This window comes from Hipposideros armiger, unplaced genomic scaffold (genome assembly GCF_001890085.2).
Source record: "Hipposideros armiger isolate ML-2016 unplaced genomic scaffold, ASM189008v1 scaffold_446, whole genome shotgun sequence".
In the NCBI taxonomy this organism is placed as follows: Eukaryota; Metazoa; Chordata; class Mammalia; order Chiroptera; family Hipposideridae; genus Hipposideros; species Hipposideros armiger.
Genome location: NW_017731796.1, coordinates 1,583,755 through 1,609,207, shown reverse-complemented (window position 1 = coordinate 1,609,207; position 25,453 = coordinate 1,583,755). Strand labels below are relative to the sequence as shown.

General features: G+C 34.9%; 1 protein-coding gene and 1 long non-coding RNA gene across 4 annotated transcripts in view; one reads left to right on the top strand and one right to left on the bottom strand.

Annotated features, from left to right (window-relative positions):
• The window catches only part of DCUN1D5 (defective in cullin neddylation 1 domain containing 5), a 32,186-nt gene extending 11,073 nt beyond the window's left edge, over positions 1-21,113 (bottom strand). Inside the window, exons 1-4 of one of the 2 annotated variants that reach the window (XM_019665534.1) lie at positions 20,765-21,113; positions 18,943-19,034; positions 13,823-13,893; positions 13,325-13,416 (exon numbers count right to left, since the gene is read on the bottom strand). In XM_019665534.1, coding sequence (XP_019521079.1) covers positions 13,325-13,416; positions 13,823-13,893; positions 18,943-19,034; positions 20,765-20,850 — 341 coding nt within the window. In that variant the 5' untranslated portion in view covers positions 20,851-21,113. Of the gene's footprint in view, positions 1-13,324; positions 13,417-13,822; positions 13,899-18,942; positions 19,035-20,764 lie in introns of those variants that run through there. The other variant, XM_019665535.1, reaches the window with a different exon arrangement.
• Positions 21,114-21,291: 178 nt separating this feature from the next.
• Positions 21,292-25,232, top strand: LOC109394946 (uncharacterized). Of its 2 annotated transcripts, XR_002126555.1 has the most exons (3): positions 21,297-21,382; positions 21,873-22,061; positions 22,778-25,232. It is a non-coding gene; the product is annotated as an uncharacterized LOC109394946 (long non-coding RNA). The 2 variants fall into 2 exon arrangements; XR_002126556.1 differs by lacking the exon at positions 21,873-22,061 and having other exon boundaries at positions 21,292-21,382.
• Positions 25,233-25,453: the final 221 nt, after the last annotated feature.

The window sequence follows — 25,453 nt, the reverse complement described above, 5'->3', positions numbered from 1 at the left end:
AGTAAATGTACTTTTCTCTATCTCTCCTAATTCAACTAAAAGCCCTAGACATTATATATAAAACAATCATAAGAAGACTCTGAGGAACAATACAGTAGTGAGTTCCCAGGGTTTTCTTTTTGACTCATCAATCCTAGACTTGGGGCTAAAAAAGAGAGCAAACCAGAAATGCCAAGGGGGGGCAGACAAAAACATATCAACAAAAGCCTTCTTTCCCTGTAGCTAAAAGCAAGAGCAGCCTAGCAAGACAAAACATTTAGAAAACAAACAAACAAACAAAACACTTTTCCAGTCAAACACCATAGAAAAACTTTGGCTCAAGCCTCTCCAATGCCAGCAAAGACTGAATGGGGACCTCAATGGTCCATCTTCACCAGTATATGAGACCCGTCTCAACTCCTGCAGTGTCAGTGGAAACCACATGGGGAACATTAACTTCTACTGCCACCAAGTAGCAAGAAGCAGTCAATCCTCCTCCGCCCCAGAGTAGTGTCAAAGGAGGGCATGTGAAGAGCCAGGGCTTTTAACATCACCGCAGGAACAAGGCCACCATCCTAGTAGTGTCAGCGGAGACTTCATGGGGAACAAGAATGTATCAGTGGAACCTAGTGGGAACCTGGAGCTCTCATGCCTGCCAACAGTCATGAGAACCGCCCTCCAAAGATGTCAATGGATGAAGAGCAGGGGCCTTCAATTTCTACCTGCATCTGGACTAATGAGGCAGTAGCCCTCACATCTCCTGCTGAAGTGGTGTTAGAGGAAGCTAGCTAAAACAGAGGGTTTAAATAAAATCCAGAGTTTCGTTAACATAATACTCAACATTTCCAGGTTTTAATAAAAAAGTCACGTGTCATACCAAGAACCAAGATCTCAAAGAAAATGCTAAATGAAGTCAATAAATGCAAACAGCGAAATGACAGAGATGTTTAGATTTGACACAGATTTTAAGGCAGCCATTATAAAAATGCTTTAATAATCAATTGTGAACACAATAAAACAAATGAAAGGGTAGAAATTCTCAGCAAAGAAACAGAAGTCTAAAGAAAGAAATATAACATATAAAAAATAACCAAATGGAAAAATTTGAATTGTAAAATACAAGGCAGGCTTAAGCCCTAATATATCAATAATTACATATAATGTAAGAAGTCTAAATATTCCAATTAGAAGACAGAGATGGACAGAGTGCATATATATATTAAAAAAACAAACCACTATATCTAGTTAAGTTATTTCTAGATAGTATAAGCTATCTAGAAAGAAGAAACTGATTTCAAATATGACATATAGGCAGACTGAAAAATACAGGCGGTAAAAAAACGGAAAATGACATACTGTGGAAACATTAACAAAAGAAAGAAACAACTATACAAGTATTAATATCAGCTAATGTAGACTTCAGAGCAAAAAAGTTATGAGAACAAAGAGAAACACTACATAATGAGATAAAGGTCAATCCATCAAGAAGACATAATAATCCTAAATGTGTATGTACCAAACAAGAGTTGCAAAATATATAAGGCAAAACTTATAGACTTGAAAGGGTAGACTTGAAATCCAATAGTTACAAATTTCAATAACACTCTTTCAGCAATAGATAGCACAACTACACATATCATCAGCAAACATATAGAAGAATTCAGCAACACCATAACCAAAAGGATCTAACTGGTCGTAATAGAACACTCCACTCAATGACAACAAAATACATATTTTCAAGTGTCCACAAAACATAAATCAAAGCAGACCGTATTCTGAGCTACAAAACAAACCTCAACAGATATAAAAGAATGGAAATCGTACAGAATATGTTCTTTGGCACAATGAAACCAAACTAGAAATAACAGAAAGATAACAGCAAAATCTCCAAACACATAGAAAGTAATCAACAAACTCCTAAATAATCCACAGGTGAGAGCAAGTCTCAATGGAAACCAAAAAGTATATGGAACTGAATGAAAATGCCAACACAACATACCAAATTTTGTGAGAAACAAGGCAGTGCTGAGAGGGATATTTATAGCACTAAATGGAACCATCAGAAAACAGAAAAAGTCTCAATTAATAACAAAGCTCCTAACTTTAGAATCTGGAAAAAGAAGAGCAAAATAAACCTAAAGGAAGCAGAAGAAAGTAAACAATTAAGAGCAGAAACCAATAAAATTGAAAACAGGAAAACAAGAGAGAAAAATCAATGATTCGGAAAACATCGATATAACTTACAAGCCTCTAGCAAGAATGACAAAGAAAAAAGACAAAAATTATCAATAGGAATAAAACAATATCATTAGAGACTTGCAGATATCAAAAGGATATAAATTTGACAACTTAGATGAAATGGACCAATTCCTTAAAAAACAAATCTACCACAACATACACAATATGAAATAAATCATTTGAGTAGCCCTATAACTATTTAAGAAATTGAATTCAAAATTTTTAGAACTTCTAAAAAAGAAATCTTCATATGGTTTCACTGGAGAGTTCTACCAATCTTTAAAGACCAATTCTACACAACCTCTTTCAAAAAACAAAATATAAGGAAAAACTCCCCAATTCATTATAAAGCCAGTATTACCTTGACACCAAAACCAAAGACTATTAAAAAAATCATCACAAGAAAAAAAATTGTAACTATGTACAGTGACAGATGTTAACTAGACTTATTGTGGTAATCATTTTGCAATGTATACAAATACTGGATCATTACGGTGTATACCTGAAACTAATATAATGTTACATGTCAATTATATCTAAATAAGTGAATAAATAGAAAAGAGAAGAAAATTACAGACCAATATTCCTTATGAATCCTTAACAAAATATTAGCAAGTAGAATTCAGCAGTATATAAAAATAAGTATACACCATGACAAAGTAGGATTTATTCCAGGTATGTGAGACCAATTCAATATTAAAAACTCAACATAATCACAATATTAACATGCTAAAACCAGAAAAACTAATGCAGATTTAATGCAAAATAGTATTTAAAATATTTAACATCCATTCATGTTAACACTCACAGAAAAACAGAAATAGAAGTGAATTCCTTCAACTTGATAAAGAGCATCTACAAATAACCTACAGCTAACATACTTAATAGTAAAAGACTGAATGTTTTCTATGATAGAAAACGATGTCCACTTTCACCACACTTATCTAACACAGTGGTAGAAGTTCCAGTCAATCCTATATGTCAAGGAAAGGAAATAAAAAACATACAGACCAAAAAAGAAATAAAACTGTCACTATTTCCCTATTTTATGTCATAATCGTATGACATGATTGTCTAAGCAAAAATCTCTGGAATACACACACACACACACACACACACACACACACACACACACACCCTTAGAAAAAGTGAATTCAGCAAGGTTACAGGATACAAGACAAACATACAAAAATCAATTGTATTTAATGAACTTGTGGATGCTGAAATTAAAAATACAATACTACTTACAATGGCTCAAAATACAAATAATATATTTAGATGTAATTCTAAGAAAACGTGTACAGGACTTACATGCTCTAAACTACACAAAACTGATGAAAGAAATCAAACACCTAAAAAAAAAAGGAAACATATCTATCTTCCATGTATTGGGAGACTCAAATAGTAAAGATGTCAATTCTCCACAAATTCACATGGAGTTTAACCAAAATCTCAGTAACATTTTTGTAGATGTAGGGATGATTATTCTAAAATTTTTGGAAAAGCAAAGGAACTGGAATAGCTAAAACAAAACTGAAAAAAGATGAATCACTCTACCTGATTTTAGGACTTAGTATATAGAAGAATATATACAATGGGGAAAAGACAGTCTCTTTAATAAATGGTGTTGGGAAAACTGACAGACACTTGCAACAAAAGGAAATTGAACCATTTTCTTACACTATATACAAAAATAAAATCAAAATGAATTAAAGATTTAAATGTAAGAACTGAAAAAACCATAAAACTAGAAGAAAACATAGGAAGTAAAGTCTGACATTCTTAGCAGTATTTTTTGGATAAGTCTTCCTGGGCAAGGGCAACAAAAGCAAAAATAAACAAATGAGATTACATCTAACTTAAACCTTTTTGTACAGCAAAGGAAATCACCAACAAAACGAAAAGACAACCTACTGGACAAGACATTTGCAAATGATAAATCAAATAAGGGGTGCATATCCAAAATATATAAAGAACTCAGGCAACTCGACATTAAAAAAAGAAAAATCCAACTAAAAAATGGGATGAGGACCTGAACAGATATTTCTCCAAAGAAGACACACAGATGGCCAACAGACATATGAAAAGATGTTCAACATCACTAATTATCAAGGAAATGAAAATCAAAACCACAATGAGATATCACTTCACATCTGCAGAATAACTATTATCAAAGCATCAACAAGTAAGTGTTGGAGAGGATGTGGAAAAAAGAGAACCCTTGTGCATTGTGGGTGGAGCTGTAAACTAGTGCAGACACTATGGAAAGCAGTATGGAGACTCTGTAGAATACTAAAAATAAAATACCATGACCCAGCAACTCCACTTCTGGGTATTTATCCAAAGAAAATTAAAACATTAATTTGTTTAAAAGATATATGCAACCCTATGTTCACAGCAGCACTGTTTACAATAGCCAAGATATAGAAGCAATGTAGGTGTTCATGATAGATGAATGGATGAGGAAGTGGTGTACACACACACACACACACACACACACACACACACACACACACACACACACACACACAAACAGGAATATTACTCAGCCATAAAAAAAAAATGAAATTTTGCCATCTTGAGAACATGGAGGGGCCTAGAGGTATTATGCTAAGTGAAATAAGTCAGAGAAAGACAAATACCGTATAACTTCACTTATATGTGGAATCTAAAAATACAAAGCAAATGAACAAATAAAACAGAAAGAGACTCATGGATACATAGAACAAACTGATGGCTGCCAGAGACGAGAAAAGGTGGGGAAATGCGTGAAAGAGGTAAAGGACAATAAGAGGTACAACCTTCCAGTTATAAAATAAATAAATCACAAGGATGTAATGTACATAGGGAACATAAATATACATATACTGCACAGGGAATATAATCAATAATATAGTAATAACTTTATATGGTGACAGACGGTTACTGGACTTATTGTGGTGATCACATTGTAAGGCATATAAATGTTTATTCACTATTTTTTATACCTGGAACAAATACAATTATTGTATGTTAACTATACTTTAATAATAATTAATAATAATAATAAATATTTAGTATATAGCTACAGTAAACCAGGCTGTGTGGTATTGGCAGAAGGTTAAGACACAGGTCAACAGAACAGAATAAAGAACCCAGAAACAGGCCCATTCAAATACGTCCAACTGATTTTTGACAAAGGTACAAAACCAATTCAATGGGGAAAGAGCTTTTTCAACAAATGGTACTAGAGCAAGTGGACATCAACAGGCAAAGAAATCAACCAAAACCTAAGTCTCACATCTTTTTGAAAAATTAACTCAAAATGCATTACTAATATAACTGTAAAAACATAAGCCTCCTAAAAAAAAATAATAAAATTCTCAGGCTCTAGGGCTAGGCAAAGACATCTTAGACTTGACACCAAAAACAAAATCAATAAAAATAAAAACAAATTGGACTTCATGAAAATTAAGAACTTTTACTGTGCAAAAGTCTTTCCTTGTGAGAGGATGAAAGCACAAGCTACAGAGTGGGAGAAATTATTTGCAAACCACAGATTCCATGAAGGACATATCTAGAATACAGAGAAGACTCTCAAAACTCAACAGAAAAAAAATTATCCATTACATCTCTTAGCCACTCTTTCCTATTGTCCTCGGATATTGTAAGTCACTGATTCCTACTTTCTCTACATCTATCTTCCTTGCAGCTCATCCACTGGATTTTAAATCTTTCTATTTTTAACTTTTAGAAATTTAATTACTTGATATCTAATCATCTGAAACCATTCCTCTTTTTACTTTAAATACATTAAGTGTATTTTATACTGACATTGTGATAATTCAAAATACTATTCTTAGAGAGTCCAATTCTAAAGTCTAAGATCTGTTTCCCAAAATGTTTAATGATTTTTGATTAAGTAATGATCACTGAACCATTTCTGCAGAAGTTGAGGCTTCTGTTTAAAATGCATTCTTGTACAGAACTGCTTCCACTACACACATGGTACTACTGCTTACTTAGGAAAATTCTAAAATACATTTTTAGCTCGAGTCATACACATAATGAATGCCAGCTCTAAACCTGCATGACCAAAAGCTTTTGACTAGGAATTCTCTCAGAAGCCCTTAACTTACAATTATAAGCAGAACCAAGCCAAAGCAATCAAGCCTCCATCTATAGGGTAGATTTGGCATCAGTGACCTAATGTGCGAATTTTTTATCTGATTTTACCTACTCAGGACACGCAATTTGTTTCCTGTTCCGAACACATATGACTGGTTAATAGCCAAACCTTGACTAGGAATAGTTAAGTATCCTCAGGCAAAATGCCAGCTCCATAGATCCCTACAGAATCACCATCTTGTCATTTCTGGCCTCTCATTCTTTTCCTTAATTTATAGTCAAGTCCAGGTATGCTTTTCAAAATGTTTTTATATTTTATCCAACATTTAAGTGTTTTAAATGAGAAATAGTCTCTTTGCATTTAGTCTGCCATACTGCCAAAAATGGAAATCAAAATTTAAATAAGTTAACCTTTGTCTGGGAGCTAGTCCTTTATATATATGAATGAGTGTACAATATGTTTTATGCAGAAACAAGAAAAACTTATTACTTATTAAAAATGTATTACTATTTGAATTGGCTTCTAGTACAAAAATTCTTCATTAAGGGACAAATAAAGCTTTAGTGAAAGCTGAAAATGCAGTTAACTTCTACTAGAAGACTATGCAACAGAAACAAATTCCCAGATTATACACTACTATAATGCTGTTTGAAAATTTGGAACCAAAACCGTTAAGATCTCCAGTTAATAGCTGAGAATGCTCAGAGGATATTACATTTTAAGCAACTAGTTACATGTACGCCCTTCCTTGTCATGATCTATCTTAAGATGGGGGCCTCATTTTCTAAATCTTTGTAGCTTTTTTTTTTTTTTTTTTAGCTGAGCCATCCTGCCACCTGTTGGCAGCACAGCGGCAGCTCAGCTCGGGCCAGGAATCAAACCGGCAACCCTGTTGCTCAGAGCTTGCACTCTTGAGCTAGCTCTTAACCATCTTTGTAGCTTCTTGAAGCAGTGCTTTTCACTTTTCGTTTTTTTTAGGAATGTGACTCACATTTTCACACAAAATCTCATGCAGAATCTTAATAGACTTGAAATTCAAGAGGGCAAAAAAGAGGTAAAAGATGCCTCCCTACATTTAGAACTTCTTCCTCTCACTACCACCAGAGTTTGAAAATCATTCTCATAGCACAACACAGGGCCTGGTATAAAGAAGCATTCAAACAGTATTTGTTAAATTAAAATATGAATACCAAAAATAAACCACAAAGTAGATGATATGTTTATTTGATTAGAAGTTTCAAAATTCCTCTTTGTGAAAAGGTTACTGGGAAATTGTAGTTTAAACAAAATTGTAAAGTATGTACGCAGTGACCAACAAGTCACTAAGGAGATGAATCCAAGAAATTACAGTCTTTTCCAAATATTTTACATTCCACAGATAGACAAGGAAACAATATTACTTAGGACGTGATCTCAATAAGCTTAACAGAGAGATAAAGTGAAGAACAAAGTTTGAAGTCAAAGAGACTGGTTGAAATTCCAACTTCTGTTTCCAGCCATGTAGCTTGAGGCAAGTTGCTTTTTTTCAGTCTCAGTTTCCTCATCTTAAAAGGACAATAACTTTAACAGACAACCCATAAGACTAAACGAGCATACACGTGTTAAATGTTTAGCACAGTTCTTAGCTTGATATGCTCCTTTTGAGGCAAATGGCTTAAAAATCACCTACACACCGGTGGCTCTCTCCAAATTATTTCATATCATTCCTAATGGTCTATCTAGACTCTGAGCGGAGAAGGAATCTAATAGAACTGACAATTAATGTTTTCTACTTGGAGAAGAGTGAAAAAAAATAAGAGCACGAACTTCCACATTTGTTAACAACATCATAAAGACTGAACATACCTGGCAAACAGTGAATATACCCAAGCAGTCACTAACCCGATTCTTATTTTTAATCTAGCTCCCAAATAGTCGCAGAAGAGTTAATAATGTCAATACCTCATAACCTGGCAAGTTTAGAAAGACTATTTGCTCCTGAATTAAAAAGAAATGAATATTTAATTATTATGTAATAGAAAGCAAGACATCATTTCTTTGAATAACAAAAAAGCACACATTTTTTCAGAGAACACTGGCACAATGATATCACCCTCCAAGGCTACTGCGGCTAGAATCAGTGGAAGCAGGTTTAAATTTCAACATTAGGACTTGGAAATTAATTTCCTGAGTACAGGTATTCCCCACTTTTTGAAAGTTCGCATTACACCACTTCGCTTTTATAAAAGACCTACGTACCTAGTACTGTTTTCGATAACCAAAAGATATCCAAGGAGGATTTTTGTTTCTAACAATCAGCCAGTGTTCTGTTTGCAGCAATCCTTTTGAGAGGCAGTGTGCACACCACCCAGTGAGAGTGGCACCACCAAGCTGCTTCCCCAGGAACTACACTCAGCATCTCAGCATTAAGTTGCTACAGCTTTGAACAGTATTCAGTAAGTCCCAATAAGTAAGCTCCTTGACACAGTGATGTTAACAGGAAAAGTTTCATTCACAGAGTTCTGCATTTAGAACTTTCTCTGAATCAGGTCTATCAACCAGAACAACACAGTCCACCTCTGGGGTTATTTGGAAGTGTGGAGGGTGGCATTTTGAAACTGTCATGATGACTCTGGGGGAGTGCAAACGGGAAGGATACTCATGGTAATTAGCAGCCAGGCCCAAAATGCTCAATAAATGACGGTCACATGCCACATACGCTATAGCACCCCATCTACCCGCTCTTCCAAGTCCACCAAAAAATTCGTATAAATGCTCCCCATTCTACTCCCTCCTAAAGGAAGTCAAGCCAGACAATTACGTTTCATCTTCAATGTCCAGGGCTCAGTATGGAGACCAGGTGTACAACGTGAAATCTACTGACAGGCAGCTTAGTTACTAGCACTCTAGCCAGATGCTATCTTCTTGCCTCCTTTTTTCCATTATCATAATCAAGTACAGTATTTTCAAAGTTCTGTGCTCACAGTTTTCTCCATCATGGTATTTCACCTTTGCTCCAACACCAAAGCTAGCAGATATGAGAAAAGTTCTGCCCTCTAGTAAGGTATGCCAGAACAAAAATTTGCAGGTATCCCAGGAATCTTGAATCCATAGATGCAAGGAAGAAGATACATATGCAATATTTTGTATGTAACAGCATGTGTGCATCTTAATGGGGATAAGGTCCAGTTTTCTTAAGGTTCTCAAAAGAGTCTATGACCTGAAAACATTAAAATAACTGCTCTATTGAACACTATCCCAAAAAACTTTGATAATTCCTGTGCTCAAAAATCGCTGATGGTTTCCCAATTATCTGCTTTCAACTCTCAACATGTTAGCCAAAGCCCTCCGTAATATAGCCATTATCCCAGCTATCAGGAATTTAAACCTATTCTGTCAATTTTCTTCATGTACCATTAATTTTAACAAGACAGACTACTTCCTTCAAACATGTTTTCTTTTCTCAAAGCTCTGATCACAATTTCCTCTTCAGAAACAATTTTCCTATATCCTCAAACCATCAAAATTCTAATCATTCTTCAAGGTCCAGTTTAAATGCCACACCTATAAAACATTCTCCTGTCTACTCAGCTCCAATTAACCTTAATAGCAGCTGTGCTTCCATAGTATTTTGTAGTTTTAATCTAGCACTTGTTACACTCTACCTGGATTTATGGTTTTAGTATTGTAATGTCTTTGTTACCCTATTAGAATGTAACTAAAGGGCAGGAACCATGTCTTATGCCTCATTGACATCACCAGTAAATGGCACAGTACCTTACATAATGTAGGTGCTTAATACAAACATGTACTAAATTAAATACAATTTGAAGGGAAATTTGACTATAATTAAGCAATGCTGAAAGCTACATAGAGCAAAATACCTAGGAAAAAATATGGCAATTACATCTCCTAAAACTTACAAAATGGCCATTCTAGCCCAGTTATATACAAATTCATACCTATAAATTCTTTCATACAAAAGAGAAAGAAAACTTAGTTTTAGAAAGTTTGTATGAATAAACACCCTTAAAACAAATGAATGTAAGAAGTATTCTGAAAACTTAAGCATCATACAATTACAGATTTTAATTAATCATGATTACTATAGTCCACTATCCTTGAACATAGTATATTTCAACTACCAGACTGTTTCTATTCTTTAGCAGAGCTTACTAAAGTTTTCTAAGGGTTAAAATGAATTAATTTGAAACAACTAATAACTATATTAAAATAATTTAGGGACCATTAAATAACTATGTCCAGGTTAAATTACATCCTAAAAATAATAAAAATTTATAAAGGGAATCAACTCTGTGAAGTTTCACATTTTATGATTTTGTCTTTTATATTAAACCAAGTACACCAGATGAATGAGAATTTAAAAATTTAGACTTACATAGATTCTTTTGTCTCTCTTGGTTTAAATTTCCAACTATTCTATTCTTAGCAAATTTTTTTTACAAGATTCAGGGAGTAAGAGGACTTAGCCAATTGAGAAAAGATATTTTATATAGCTGACCCTTGAACAATGTGGGTTTGAACTGTACAGACCCACTTATATGCAGATTTTCTTCTATACTGGAAAAAGTTTTGGAAATTTCCTTATTACCCTGAAGCAATCACATCAATTACACTAGGTTACCATAAAGCCATCATATTGCTGCTTCCTCGTTTACAATGCATAAATTGTTATATCTGTAAATAATATGAATTTATTTTTCACATTATCTTTTCATTTTTGATGTCTAGTGTTAGTAATACACAAGACATCCAGTGTTTTGTATCATATAAGACAACATTGATGTTTGTACTGACAGGCAATTCATCTTGTAAACAGATGACGTAAATGGTAAACATAGTTTTCTCTTCCTTATGATTTTCTGTCTTTACTCTAGCTTTATTGTAAGAATACAGTATATAATACATATAATGTACATAACATATGTTAATCAACTCTTTATATTATCAATATGGCTTCCAGTCAGCAGTAGGATATTATTAAGGTTTGGAGGGAGTCAAAAGTTATACTCAGATTTTCGACTACAGGGGGGTTGATGCCCCTAATCCCTGCATTGTTCAGGGGTTAAGTATTGCGCATATAGTAATATACAATAGATCATGGTGAAATGCCAACTATTTTCCCAGTCAATTTGTGCTTGCCTAGTTTGACTAGCATCAAGGCTCTACAGCAAAGAGTTCTAGGCAGATGGGCGGGAAATAATGAGTGAAATAGAAATCTCCAGGTCAATTTTACATGCTAAACAATTGCTTTTATTTTGTATGGCTTGTGGCCTTCCTATAGGAAAGATGTGCTAGTGAAAAATATGTTCATGGATTAGTCAATTTCTATTCTTGGACCCAAGGCCATTTCCTGCTAATTATTGAAGAGTAAAAATTAGAAATACTTTGTGTTTACATATTTCTGTTATACAAAGGCTTTTTATATATCAAGTTATGCAAAAACGTAAATTAGGACTCTTCAGTTTAAAAATACACAAACACTTGTTAGCTGGAATACTCAAAAAAAGCAGTTTACAAAAATAAGCAGTAAGAGTAGTACAAAAAGCAGGTAAAATGCTAAATAAAATGTCTTACAATTAATAAGCCATGTTACAATTGATATACATTTCAATAAAACAGACTGAGCTATATGAAAACTAGTATATGTTCTTTGCATGCCTTTTGTATATGTATAATATTTTATCTTTCTCTAAAAAGCTAATTAAAGGTGGGAAATAGGCCAAAGAATTTGGGAATCAAAATTATCTCTTTTTAATCAAGAATGCTAACACATATACAAAAGAATGATGCAATAGGAAGTAAAGTATGGTAGACTGGTAATAAAGAAATTTAAATTCTAGGCCCTAGCACAAAAGAGCTACGTAAACTTTAGCAAATATTTTCTTTACCTTTCTGAGTCTCAGGCTCCTTATCTCACCTATACATAACAAAAGTGAGAGTGTTGATTTTATATTCTATTCTAGAAATTTATTTGGTCCACATAAGCACAGATTTTTACCTAAGCATAATCTGTATATTAATGCTGGTTGAAAAGGAGAATTACAAAGCATTAGACACTGAAAATTCAAATATAAAAATTTAAGTTCTATATGAACAAATACACTTAAAAAATAACCAGGTATTTTGAAATTTAAGGACAGGCAAACAAGGAGTAAAGAATAGTTAAGTGTTAATAAAAGCATAATCACACAGCAGAAAACCACATGGCTACATAAACGCCCAGTTTTGGCCTCAAAAATATTATAAATTAATGATCTATTTTAGAATGTTGATAATTAGTGTAATCCTGCATGAACATTAGGAACATGATATAATATAAAATTAATACCTAATTACTAACTGATTCTGAAACTATGCCCACTTTACTCTGAAAAAGCCAAAGTCAAGTTATTTTTATAAAGAAGCAAATCTATAACTTATGGAAGTGTTCAAAGGCAGCTTCCTAAACTGAAAGTATACAACTGTAAAACGTCTGAAGATTGTAGGGGAGCCAAAGGACATTTCTACTTATGTTCTTTATGAGATTTATTTGGCAAAAAAGAACTAATAAAAGTGTCATGTAACTATATCTTCAGATTTCTTTTTTAAATCAAGGATACAATTGAAGAGGAGAGAGAGGAGTCCTCAGAACTTAGGGCTGCCCAAAGAACAAACGCCTTACACAGAATTCAATATTCAGAGAAGGAAATCCCTTATTGCTCAAACAATTTGTGAGTAGATGACTTTGGTCATGGACCTCTAATTCATCCACCAAAAGAGTCAATGAATTTTAATAGGACTGTACTGAGGTTCTTTCTTAAACAATATGGAAAATGGGGTAACCGTCCATTTGCTAAGACCACAATATAAACTTTGTCAAACCTAAAGTGATTATAATAGATCAAACCAATTTGATTATATAAAATGAAACCTTACTCCTGAAAATTACGAAGCACAAAATATCAATTAAGATCTTCAAATAGGCCATCAAATTTGTTTTTTAAAAAAATATCTTACTGTAATGAAGTCATCCCTTTTAACCATTCTTCCTTGGTAAAAAATCCCATGCTTTCAGCCTCCAATTTCCACGCTAAAACTAACATAATAATCTGGAAAGAACAGAACATAAAGGATAGGGGAAAAGTCAGCATAGAGATAATAATGTCTATATTTATCATGGAGAGCATTTTTATACAACTATTTCCATCTTTCAAATATTAAAGAGTACAACCTTTGGAATTATTAACTATAAAGAAATTTAGGTGGGCCAATTTCTTAAAAGTAAAAAGTTCTAACAGTTCTGAAGGTAGAATCTCTCTCTCTCTATTACAAATGACATTTGTATCAAGAAAGAGAACAGGTGCCCAATTTAAATTGATTAAAAATACCCTAAATGGACATTTATAATAAACATGAACAAAATCTTCATATAAGATTGAAGTGTCCCAATTTTTAGAAATTTATGAATATGCTATACCCCACTTGTATTCCATTTTACTTAGAAATAAAACATACATTTTCAGGTTCAACACCAATGTCTTCACAAAATTTTTCCATTCCTTCTGGCCCTACAACTTCATCAGGACCTTCAAAGACAAAAATAATTTATATAATTTATTGTTATAATTTAATATCAACATAAAACATAAGCCATTGAGCTAAAGGCATCTATGAATACACCATAACATTTTTTGCAAATAGATGAATTTTAACTTTGACATATCTTTGATAAAGCATAAACATCTGCTATGGAATTTAAAATTTTTGGAATGTTCTTTAAACACATTATATAATGAAACTAAGACAATAAAAAATGAAGCAACATTAATATAATCACTAGTTTGTACAATAACAAAAAAAAAGCATTTACTGAAAGCCTTCTCCAAAGAAAATGTTTTGGCAATGCATGAATATAAAGCATAAGGTTTGAGCTTCTTGCTCTACTAGTATGTGCCAGTACCAACCCACAATTTAAGGCAATAATCAGAGGAGAATATCTGTTTAGCTACTAAAACAGAAGGTCGTTTATTACCCTTTGGAAATATACTGAAATAAAATTTAATACTTTAAAAAGATATATTGTTAAAATGATGACTTAAGAAAATTACTACATTCCAATTCCAGAATGAGGTATTTTCCTTATCATCTTGGTTCTCAAATAGATAGTAAAGCATTAATTATGTTGTCTTAATGTAGAAACAAAAGTTTAATCCTTCAATTAGCTTGTCTGTCATTTATCCAAATATTAACATTAAACTTATTACTTTTCCCCCTCAGTAACACTAAACTAAGTCAACACACCAATTCTCATACTTTTTATGTTATCACAGTCTCAAAATATAGTACTTTATTGTTAGGTCTTTTTTGTGACTAGATAAGATTAAAACAAATTTGTTACAACATGGACGAACCATGAGTGCATTATGTTAAGTAAATAAGTCAGACAAAAAAAGAACAAAACAAAAAAACCAACTCATAAATACAGAGAACACATTGGTGGTTGCCAGGAGTGGGGTTGGAGTGTGGGTAAAATGGGTGAAGGAGGTCAAAGGTGCAAACTTTAGTTATAAAATAGTACCGGGCTGTGATGTACAGCACAGTGACAATTTAATATTACTGTATTGTATATTTGAAAGTCACTGAAAGTGTAGATTTTAAAAGTTCTCATCACATAAAAACTTTTTTTGTAACTATGTATGGTGATAGATGTTAATTAGACTTATTTTGGTGATCATCTTGCAATATAAACATGTATCAAATTATGATGTTGTATACCTGAAACTAGTATGTTATATCTCAATTTTGAAAAAGACTAAAACAATATGAAACATGATAGAAATATGCTTACCACACAAACTTGGGTTTTGAAAATATAGTCTTGAAATATTATTGTTAAAGTAGCCAGGAGGAACTTGTTTCCCTTTTTTAATAACTAAAAATACTCCAGATTTATAAATCATAGACTAAAATGCTCAGGTAACATTTCATATCATATCATTAGTTCACAAGTGCAACATGAAGCCAATGTCCTTAGGTTTTTCTGAATAGAAGAATGTAGCCACCTAGTATGTGGCCATTACATACTTGCTGTTTCAGATGAGATATAGGCTGCTAAAATGACGTGGTCTGAACCAAAATCCTTTTTAAATATTTTAGTTAAATAAGTACTGCACTTATTTATGCAGTGAGATGTTAAAAGGTGAAGGGGAGGGGTGCAACATTTATAGGAAACTTTCACTTCCTAATATATACTTGGAAGATTTTTTTTTAAATGACAATGTGTTAATTATGTAATTTAAAAAGCACACATATACAATAAATATGTTAAGAAATAAAGCTGACTATGCATCCTTATATTGTATGTGGTTTGGGTTAAAGTAAACATCAGATGAAAAATTTAATACAAGAAAAGAAAGAATTTTTTTAAGGCATGATAAGAATATATTCTAAATTTTCATATGCAACAAGAAAGATGACTTGCTCTTGAAGCTGCCATCAAGAAATATCAGTTACTGTTAAAAAATACAGCATCCCTAGAAACTGTGGGATTAGTAATTAAAATTAGATTAGAATCAAGTTAAATTGTTATATAAAGATACATATAAGACCTTTCTGTAAATGTTAAGTGACTCTCCCAAAGCAATGTAAATAGTAACAGATCTAAATCGAAAACAAGGTCTATACCAATCTTCTTTTCCCAGATTGCAAAATGTTAATTATTCTTCTTGAAATACGCTTCCAGTAAAACTACTTCCAGAGTAAAATCTCTGGAGCTGAGTTTAACTAACTCTTTCAGACAAAAAACAGGTTTCCAATCAATTTATGAAGCTATGGAAATAAGTTCACTCTACCAGCTGGATACTGAATCAGAACTATGAACTACATAATTCTATCCCTTATTTTTGATTCTCTATAAGACTTTAAAAGTGCCTTTTCACTACCTATGTTTTTGTTTGGTAATATAATAGGCCCAGTATATTACTGAGTCGTTACTAATTTAAATATCAGTCAAGATGAGAGGTCTTGTGAAAGAGCAAAACTATCAGGCTTATCACACATGATCTATATTATATTAACAAGATTAGTGGTGAAACAATTTAAAACTAAAAAAATAATCAGTTTTCTGATTTTTTTAAATAACCATAATGTTCCTGCCTATATTTGCAGAGCCTAAAACCATGTCAGCCATAGCAGGTGCTCAGGAACAAAACTGTGCTCAATGAATGACACAGCACCTTCAACCTGAGCTACACAGGAGCTATACTGTTTATTTTGGAACAGTATTGCAAACATATACAACCAGTAAATCTGATGCTGTAATACTATTACTCTTTTAATAACAGTTAACATTTATTGGGTTCTAATTATATACCAGGTACTGTGCTAAGTGCTTTAAGTGTGTTATCTCAATAGACACAATTATTATCTCCATTTTAATAAGGAGCATCCCCATTTTAAGATGGAACAGTTACTGTTTATTTGGCAAATAAATGGTTCCTCCTTATCAATTAGGTCTTTGCCCTTAGTAACCTCTAGAAAGGTCTTTCCTAATCACTCTATTTGAAAGTCCATCCAAACTTTCTACTTTCTATCCCTGCACCTCACCTTATTTACTACTTTCATAATGGTTCACAATCTGTAATTATCTTGCCTACTCACCTATTTACTGTATATCTTCTCCACAGAAGGCAAGTCCCCCAAATGCAGGGATCTATCTTAACATGTTTACTACTATATTCCCAGCACTTAGCACAGCTCAATAAATATTTATTGAATGAATCATTCAATGAATGACAGAAGATAAGTCAACCTCAAGTGCACTTACTAATATTTTCTTTGCAAAAGGAAACTTAGTTGCCGTATACATATTTTTTTTTTTTTAAATAAACATTACAAGATAGTAGCAGTTAAAAGCATGGGCTCTACAGTCAGAATGACCTAGGTTAGAATCCTGGCTCTTGTCATTATATGATCTTAAGTAAATTACTTGATCTAACTGTCAGTTTTCTCATCTATAAAACAGGGATAACACTGCTTACTTAACAGAACAGTCATAAGGAAAAATTTTATAATTAGCATAATTTTTGCAATAAAGATAGCAATTATTATACTGGCTATTACAAAAATGTTAGTATAGGAAATAAATGTTTAACTAATTAGAATCTCATGCTACCCAGGAAAGTCTCTAGGAGAGGTGAAACAAATAAGCATGAAAGAAAAAAAAAAAAAGACTAATTTTATGGTATCTAGTAACCTTTATAAGTAAAATAAGATGAGTGACCTTTTGATTGTAGATCATGCAAATCAGTAAAACTCGCATTTTGAATAATGGGTCAACATTTTAAATGGAGGTCAGTTAAGAAAATGAATTACCTTCATTTAATTTAGGTTAGTGGTTGTCTTGGGATGCTAGTAATAGCAGTGTTTCTGGTCTAGAAAGAATCTGTTCTGTTACTAAACAATTTTTAAATTATACTTTTGGGATCACTCAGCTGATTCCAGCAGTGAAGTTATTGCTCCTGCCCCACCCCCCAAATAGTCCTAATACAGTTAGCCTAAACTTATTTCTCAAGTACAGAATACACTTGAGGCCTTAACTTGATTAGCACTACATATAGACAATGACTGCATGTATCCTGTTTTATTTTAAACAAACACTGAGAACGATAGTGATAAAAGAGGGGAAGAAAAGAAAAAAACAGGGAGGCATGTAAGAGAAAGGAAACAAGGGGAAAAAAAAAGAGCTTTAAAATCAGTAATTCCAAAAGACCAAAACCACTCTAATGGAAAAAAGTTTTTTTCATACATGCTTATAAAATAGTAATAAGTGGGAAACAAGTGTTCTTTCTTCATATATTTGCTTAACTCTTCAGCTTCATCCCTAGCTTTGACTTTCAACCTACACTTAGGCCTAGAGCTTTACATCTACCACTTACAGGATTTAGCTTAAGTTGGCTCCTTCAAGAAGCCTTCTCTGACATTTCACGACTGGTTCCATATTCTTCCTATGAAATTTCACAGCATATCTTCCTAATACAGCATTTATCACTATATTTATATCAGTGTTTATTTTCTTCTCAAAGAAGTAAATAGGTAAATAGCAATTTTTAAAGGGTAAATGTATTGTGCAATTATATATCTGAGTTCTAAATCTTTTACTGTCTTCCAAAAGTTTCAGAGAATGTCACTTTCTGGTTCAGAAAAAAATTCAAAAAAAAAAAAAGGTCAGTTTCTTGTTCAGAAAAAATTCAAAAAAATATGGAAAAGAAAAATAAGAACTATATATATAGTAAAACATGTTTTATCACATACTTTGTGTTTTCCAGAAGACCAACTCTACTTTAGTCAATGGATATAACCAATAAGTGAATCTGCCTGTTTACAAATTGTATTAATAGTAAATGAGTTTCACTCCTCCCACTAAACATATATTGAATTACATATTTAAAGATATAGGATGAAACAGAACCAAATTCTTAGCCTACCCACAATCCCCAATACACAGCACTCACACACAGAAAGCCTGGAATAAATAATTTGTTAAATAAATGAACCAAAAGGAGAACCCCCAAAACAATCAAACAAAATACGTTTTAAAGCATGTGATTGATATCTTCTTATATTAATTTCATTACCTGCATACTCATAAAACCAAGCCAGGCACTTCTTGCTTGAAAAATGTTCCTCTCCACTTATTAGTCTAGCAGAGGGTTGGGATCTGCAATAGCTTAGAAAACACACAAATGCCTAAGAATGTTATCATCTCAATTTTTAGTGAAATGCTAAGTTCAGTATAAACTTCTTCAAATCAAACTAAAGTTTTGGTTTTTTTTTTACAGCTGGTGTTATAAGAAAATATTAGAATTGTTAATTTGATACAGTAGTTTATACATTAAATTTTCTGGCTAACAAAACTCAAATGTTACTTTGTTCACTATCAAATTCTAAAAATATCAACTAAAATTATTTCCCCAGATTTCAAAAGTTCAATCTAATGGTCTCAATGCAGGACTGGTAGTTGGAAAAGCATAAAACTTTATAGTGATTCTTAATCTGAACTGCATGGACATTATATTTGTGTATAATAGATATACACCTGAAAACAGAATCTTACAAAGCATACTTTGATACTTAATTTAACAATTGTCAAAATAACAAAGTTTAAGTTGATACAGGATCACCTGAATTCTAATGACTGCTCAGCCATTTTAATGTGCTTAATTTAAATAATTTTTAAATATATACTTAAGGTGGCTACAAGTTAGAGTAATAAAAAACTAATCTGCATGTTTCATAAAAATTGGAGCTAGTGGAGTAACCATGTCAAATTCTAGTGTGAGTTACCAAGAGGTATAAGAAAACAGCATCATCTTTCACAGTTAATAGCCCAAGCAATATGTTTAGGCTCTTATTTCCCAAAAAACGTAATGAAGAAAAAAAAATTCAACGAATTACAAAAAGGAAGATGCAGACTAAATAAGTCACCTACCTCACATTTTAAGCAGATCTCTTTCAGGAGAGTTCTATAATTAAAGCTGGCTACAGTCTTTTAATGGTATCATCTGAAGTTGTCACATGAAGTGCCAATCACTGATTCAAAAACACCCAATAAGGGGATTTTAAAAATCCACTTCTCACACCTAAATTGCAATACTTCTTTGCAGCATACAATGTTGCTGTGATACCTCAATGCCATGATAAATGGGATCAAAGAGCTGTATCTACAATTCTGCTTTGTTTTCTTTTTCTCCAAGGCGACACAGGGCACAATAGCTCTCAAATTATTAATATTTATATAAAGGGCTAACAGCATCCTGAATGCTAGAAAACAAAACGCATGCAGGGCCTTTCCAATTCGGCACATAGGGACCTTGGCGAAGGTGGAGGCACTACACTTGCAGAAAATGGGGCTCCTACGATTTAAAAGGCCTCCTGCTGGGATCCTCCGGGTTAGACCACTCCACATACTAAATTTGGAGGCCAATTACAGCATGCGGAGCTTTTCTTTCTGTCATTCCCATGGGCAGCTGCCAGGTCAAGATTTCTCATGCTCTGCTTCTTCCTTCACACCCTACAAAGAAATTCTAAAAGTGACCCTTCCGCGTAGCTGTACTTTCTTCTAGGTGTGGAAAGACGACGGGGGCCGGGTTAAAGGAGTAGGGGGTGCAGGGGCAACAGCGCAATTTACGTACGCATTCCTATTTCCCCACCCTGCAGGGCACGCAGACTCCAACGTGAGGCTCCTCTCCCAGTCGCTGCACAGGCGCCCGAGCACACACAACGAGCACGAGGTGGAGTCGGGCGCAGAGACTCGCGGTGCTCTGTGCTTACCACCTAGGTTTACGGGGGGCGGGGGTCACCTCTCCCCAGCCCGAGCCTCCGAGACCCGGCGCGCCTCCCTCTCCTCCTGCCGTCCCGCCAAGGAGGAAAGATAGAAGGGTGGGGGAGAGGTGGTACCTGGAGATTTTACACTTTTTGAGGCCTCCGTCTTCCGCCACTGCCGCTGCCACCCCAGAGGATTTTCTCTTCTTCTTCACCGGCATCTTCCGCCCTCCCTGGTAGGGCGGGCAGGGGAGCCGGGGAAGGGGGTCGCTGTCCACTGAAGGCTCCTCAGTGCTGGCACCCGGTTCCCAGAGACAGCAGCAAGCGTAGCAGCAGAGTCGCCAACCCGCACCAGAGCGGCCCAGCCTGGCCGCCGGCCGCTCCCAGGTCTCTTCCTCGTCTCTCTGCGCTCGGGGAAGGGGGACCACTCCTTGCCGGTGGCCACTGCGGCTTGGTCACACCGGGAAGAGAGAACGCGGACAGCTCACCACCTCCACCAGTCACAGACTCCAGGAGCAAGAGGCTCAGCCCGACCCGGATGCGAAGCGCCCAGGGCCGGAAGTGACGCAAACGCAGAGCCGGTCTCCGGGAGAGGGGTGGGTCTGGTTGCTAGCGGCAAACCGTCTCCCCTACTGAACGACGCGGTGTAGCCCCCGCGAGTGGAGAAGTCGGGTTTTGTTGGCGGATGACGGCCTTTGGTTGTTCAGGGTATCCTGACCTTCCTCACGAAACTTCCTTCCCTCCCAAATACTGGTAAGTCACCTCCAAGGTATGTTTTATGAAACCACTAATACTTTGCAATTGGCCTTAAAAATAACCGGGTAAAGCAAACCGACTTTAGCTTCTGAGCTCTTCCATTCAGTAACCTCACGTTAATTATTACCCATTCCTTAAATGCATGTTTCCTTTATGGGCTGGCAATCAGCCGCGGACTCTCCCATCCCTTCTCCGTCACCCCAGTTTATCACTTTTTCTCTTATTAAAACTTAGCTTCCCTGTTTCTGTTTCACAGAACTTACCTCTCAGAAAAGCGACAGTAGGTGATCGGTGACCTAGTGAAGACTTTGAGGGACATTTCAAGGGGCCTTCCCCCAGACCTTATTATTCAAAACACTTGTATAATCACTCCACCTACACTTCAGTGAAAATATTGTTTATAAATAAGGTTGTTGTATGGGTTTTGGTGAGATGACCTCCACCTTGGAACCCTCATCTGGCCAATCAAATTATCATATTTCTGTAGTGCCATTAATTGGTTCAGAATGGACATACATACAAGCCAGGCCAATCGATACCAGTGACATGAAAATGAACCAGGAGGCAACTTTATTTCCTATGGACCTGAACCTGAGAGGATGTGGAGAATGACTCCAAAACTCAGAAGAGACCAGAATCAAGCAGAAAGACAGAAAAAACAAAACATGATTTTATGGTATGTGCCCTGAGTCCATGAAGTGCCCTAGAAATTTCAGTTACATGAGGCACTAAATTTCACTATTTTGCTCATGCAGTTCTCTGGTTTTAAAACCAAAAGAATGTTGTTCTTGAATGCTGTAAATCTTCAACTCAATTAAAAACGCATGAGGCCAAAACATCAAATCTGAATAACATCAAGTCTCTAAAAAAAAATACCATCTATAAGTAAGAGCACAGAGGAACATGTTAATACTGAATGCAATCAACAGGATCTAAACTGACAGAAAAATCTACAGGAAAAATGGCCCAGATTCTGCAACAAATTATTAGAAAGAAGGAAATGTTAAAGGAGCACTTTCCATGACTCTTTGAAATTGAGTCAAACAATTTGAACAATATTATAACATTTATGAGACAATTGGAAATTTGAACACTAGCTGAATATTTGATGAAATTCTAGAACAAGCAAAACTATGTAGGACAGCATATCACTGATGCTGGGGACTGGGATGGGGTGGTAATGGAGGGAGAAGACTGAAGTGGCACAAGGGCGCTTTTTGGGTAATAGACATATTCTATATCTTGATTGAGGTGGTGGTGTATATACTTGTCAAAGCTCGTAAAGTACAATCCCCCCTGCCAAAAAAACAACAACGTACGCATACAAAACAATGACAGTCTTATTTTTTCAAGAAGTGAATTACAAAACTAAACATCCCTTTTCCCAAACAGAACAAAGGAAATGGAATAAACATCTAAACGATGAAAGCAAAGACCCTAGAGAACAATGTTCAAAGGATATCCTTCTGGAGAGCAGAATCAAGGCTGAATCGCAGGGTAAGGAACCTTCATAATGCCTGTGTGGCAGGCAGGATACACAGCATTGCTATGGCCCAGTGACTATTGCACATCTTTTCTAAATAGGAATACTTATTGTGGTTATCGTGACTCTGCTCCATTGTTTATTGTATGAGAGAGGAGAGCAGATAATTGTCTCTTAGTTCATAGACCACTGGACCATGAAGAACCACTTCTAGACCTAAGGAAGAAGACACACCATACCTGGAGATTCTGGGGATTCGGCTCAATTCAATGACTGGACAGGAGCCTACTGGCATCTATATAATTCTCTGAAAAAAGGATAAGAGGTTGAATCTGTGTATGGTATTCATTCATTCATTCATTCTGTTATTCAAACAATATTTAATGATTACTTAAACCAGGAACTGTCCTGGGTTTAGGGATATAAAAGGCAGGTGTGACTCCTGCATTCATAAAGTTTAGAGTCTGGAGGGGGAAATACATGCAGTCTATTTGCATTTAAGTGTACTTTATGAACAAATAATAGGGTCAATAATGTGTGCTTGTTACTCCTAATAAAGGGATGGTGATTTTCAGGGTTATGTAGATCATTTTCTTTAGTGCCTTCTCTGATCAGTACCTACTGCCACCACCATACCTCCATTCTCAAAGTGGAGCAGTCCATTATCCCAATTATTCTCACAGAAGGGGCATATTGATAAACATCACTGCCTGTGAGCAGTATAGAAATGGTTTTAATTTTCCCTGCTGCTTATCCATTGCTAGTACATTATTTTCCATCGATAGTAAGTCGATAGTATGTTATTTTCCATCAAGAAGGCACCTATAATGGAGGAACAAACTATGGCAGAACACTGTGATTCTTTGTTATGTAGGCACATTTTTTAAATGAAAATAATGAGAAGGAAAGGGAAAGAAAGCATTTAAGCAGAGACTTTTCTGTTCTGGTTTCAGATCCAAAGAAGATACTCAGTGACTTTATAAGACACATATTTCCTTCATCCTTCATTTATCCATCTGTTACAGAGAAGGATGTAGGAAAAACAAATATTCCTTTCTGATGGCAGTGGACATATATTTGTATCAAATAGGGTAGAAGGCAGAAGGAATGAGACTGAGCCACATATTGGGTTGTTTGAAAAGTCATGACGCATTTTTGCAATGAAAATCATAGAAAAAATACGTCATGACTTTTCTGACAACTCAATAGTTCTGTTAGCTATTTGAGGTGATGGCTGTACATGCATAGCTTAGCTTTTGGGGGGTTATAGAATGAAGCTATGAAAAAAATCTTAAAATAGTTGTATCTGTATCAAAATGGTGCCCTAAAATGTGTTAATTTATGTATTTTAAACATAGTTTATATTTTCTTAACACCTCTTTAAAACAGGGCATTTCCACTTGCCAGGAAAACAAGCAACAAAGAAATTAAGTGATTTATTGGATGCCACATGTTACTGTAGTCCTGAATCCATACAAATACTTTCCTTTCCATACATTAACATTGATTTTCCAAGCAACCCTGTAGGTCAAAATTTTGTAAAATATTTCTGTACACACAAACACTGAGAGAAGACTCTCAGAGGAGAGAACAGTAGAAATGGGGTGCTAAAACAGGACTTTCTGTTTTGGAGCACCAGTAAAGCCCACAGGAATGTCTAGTGTGTTAGAGAAGCCCAACAGTGCAGGACTATGTAACATGCCATGTACCCCTTACATCCTAAAGCAGTGTGCTAGGGCATATCAACTGTAGCCTGACTATGGCTGTGATTCACTCTGGGACCCAGACTGAGGGAGTAGCCACTCTCTGGAACACTGCTTGTGACAAAGGGAAAGGCAAACATGGTGAATCCTGTGCTGGCTGTTAAAGGTTCTGCCCTGAAGTGGCACATTGCTTCTGTTTAAGTCATACACCTAAGGCTACACCTGACTTCATCAGGACAGGAATGTATAATCTGCACAGAGGGGCACCAAGTAAAGGTAAATACAGTCCACTATAGTAGGAAATTGGAGTGAATTTTATTCAAGATCCAGGGAAAAATGAGTTCACCGAGCAGTTTTAAAGGGGCAGTAGGGAAAATCATAAGATTGATTTCTTATACCTCACACTGACCGATAGTATTTTCCAAAAAGGGTCGCAATGGTATCTTTCAACCCACGTACTAGAACCTTGCCACTCATTCTTCACCATCACCAACATCATCAATATTGGTTCATTAATTTGTGAGAAATGTGCCATAGTAACGTAAGATGTTAATAATGGAAAACAGGGTGTGGGATATGTGGGAACTTTCTGTACTATCATTGCAACTTTTCTGTAAATCTAAAACTCTTCTAAAATAAAATGTTAATTTTTAAAAAGTCAGTGAAAAGAAATGAAAAATTTAAAGGTAGTAGAGTGCAAAAAGAAAGAGTAATAACTCAAGAGAACCACTTCAGTTGGGTGCCTTTGGAAAGGTAAGAATTCATTAAATTCTGGATGTGCGGTCATAGGTAGAAAGCATTGTCTCGTATATCAAGGGGCCAAAAACAGAGCCCTTTCAACTTGAAACTTAACCAGGAGGACAAAGAATTAGTGCTCAGGAA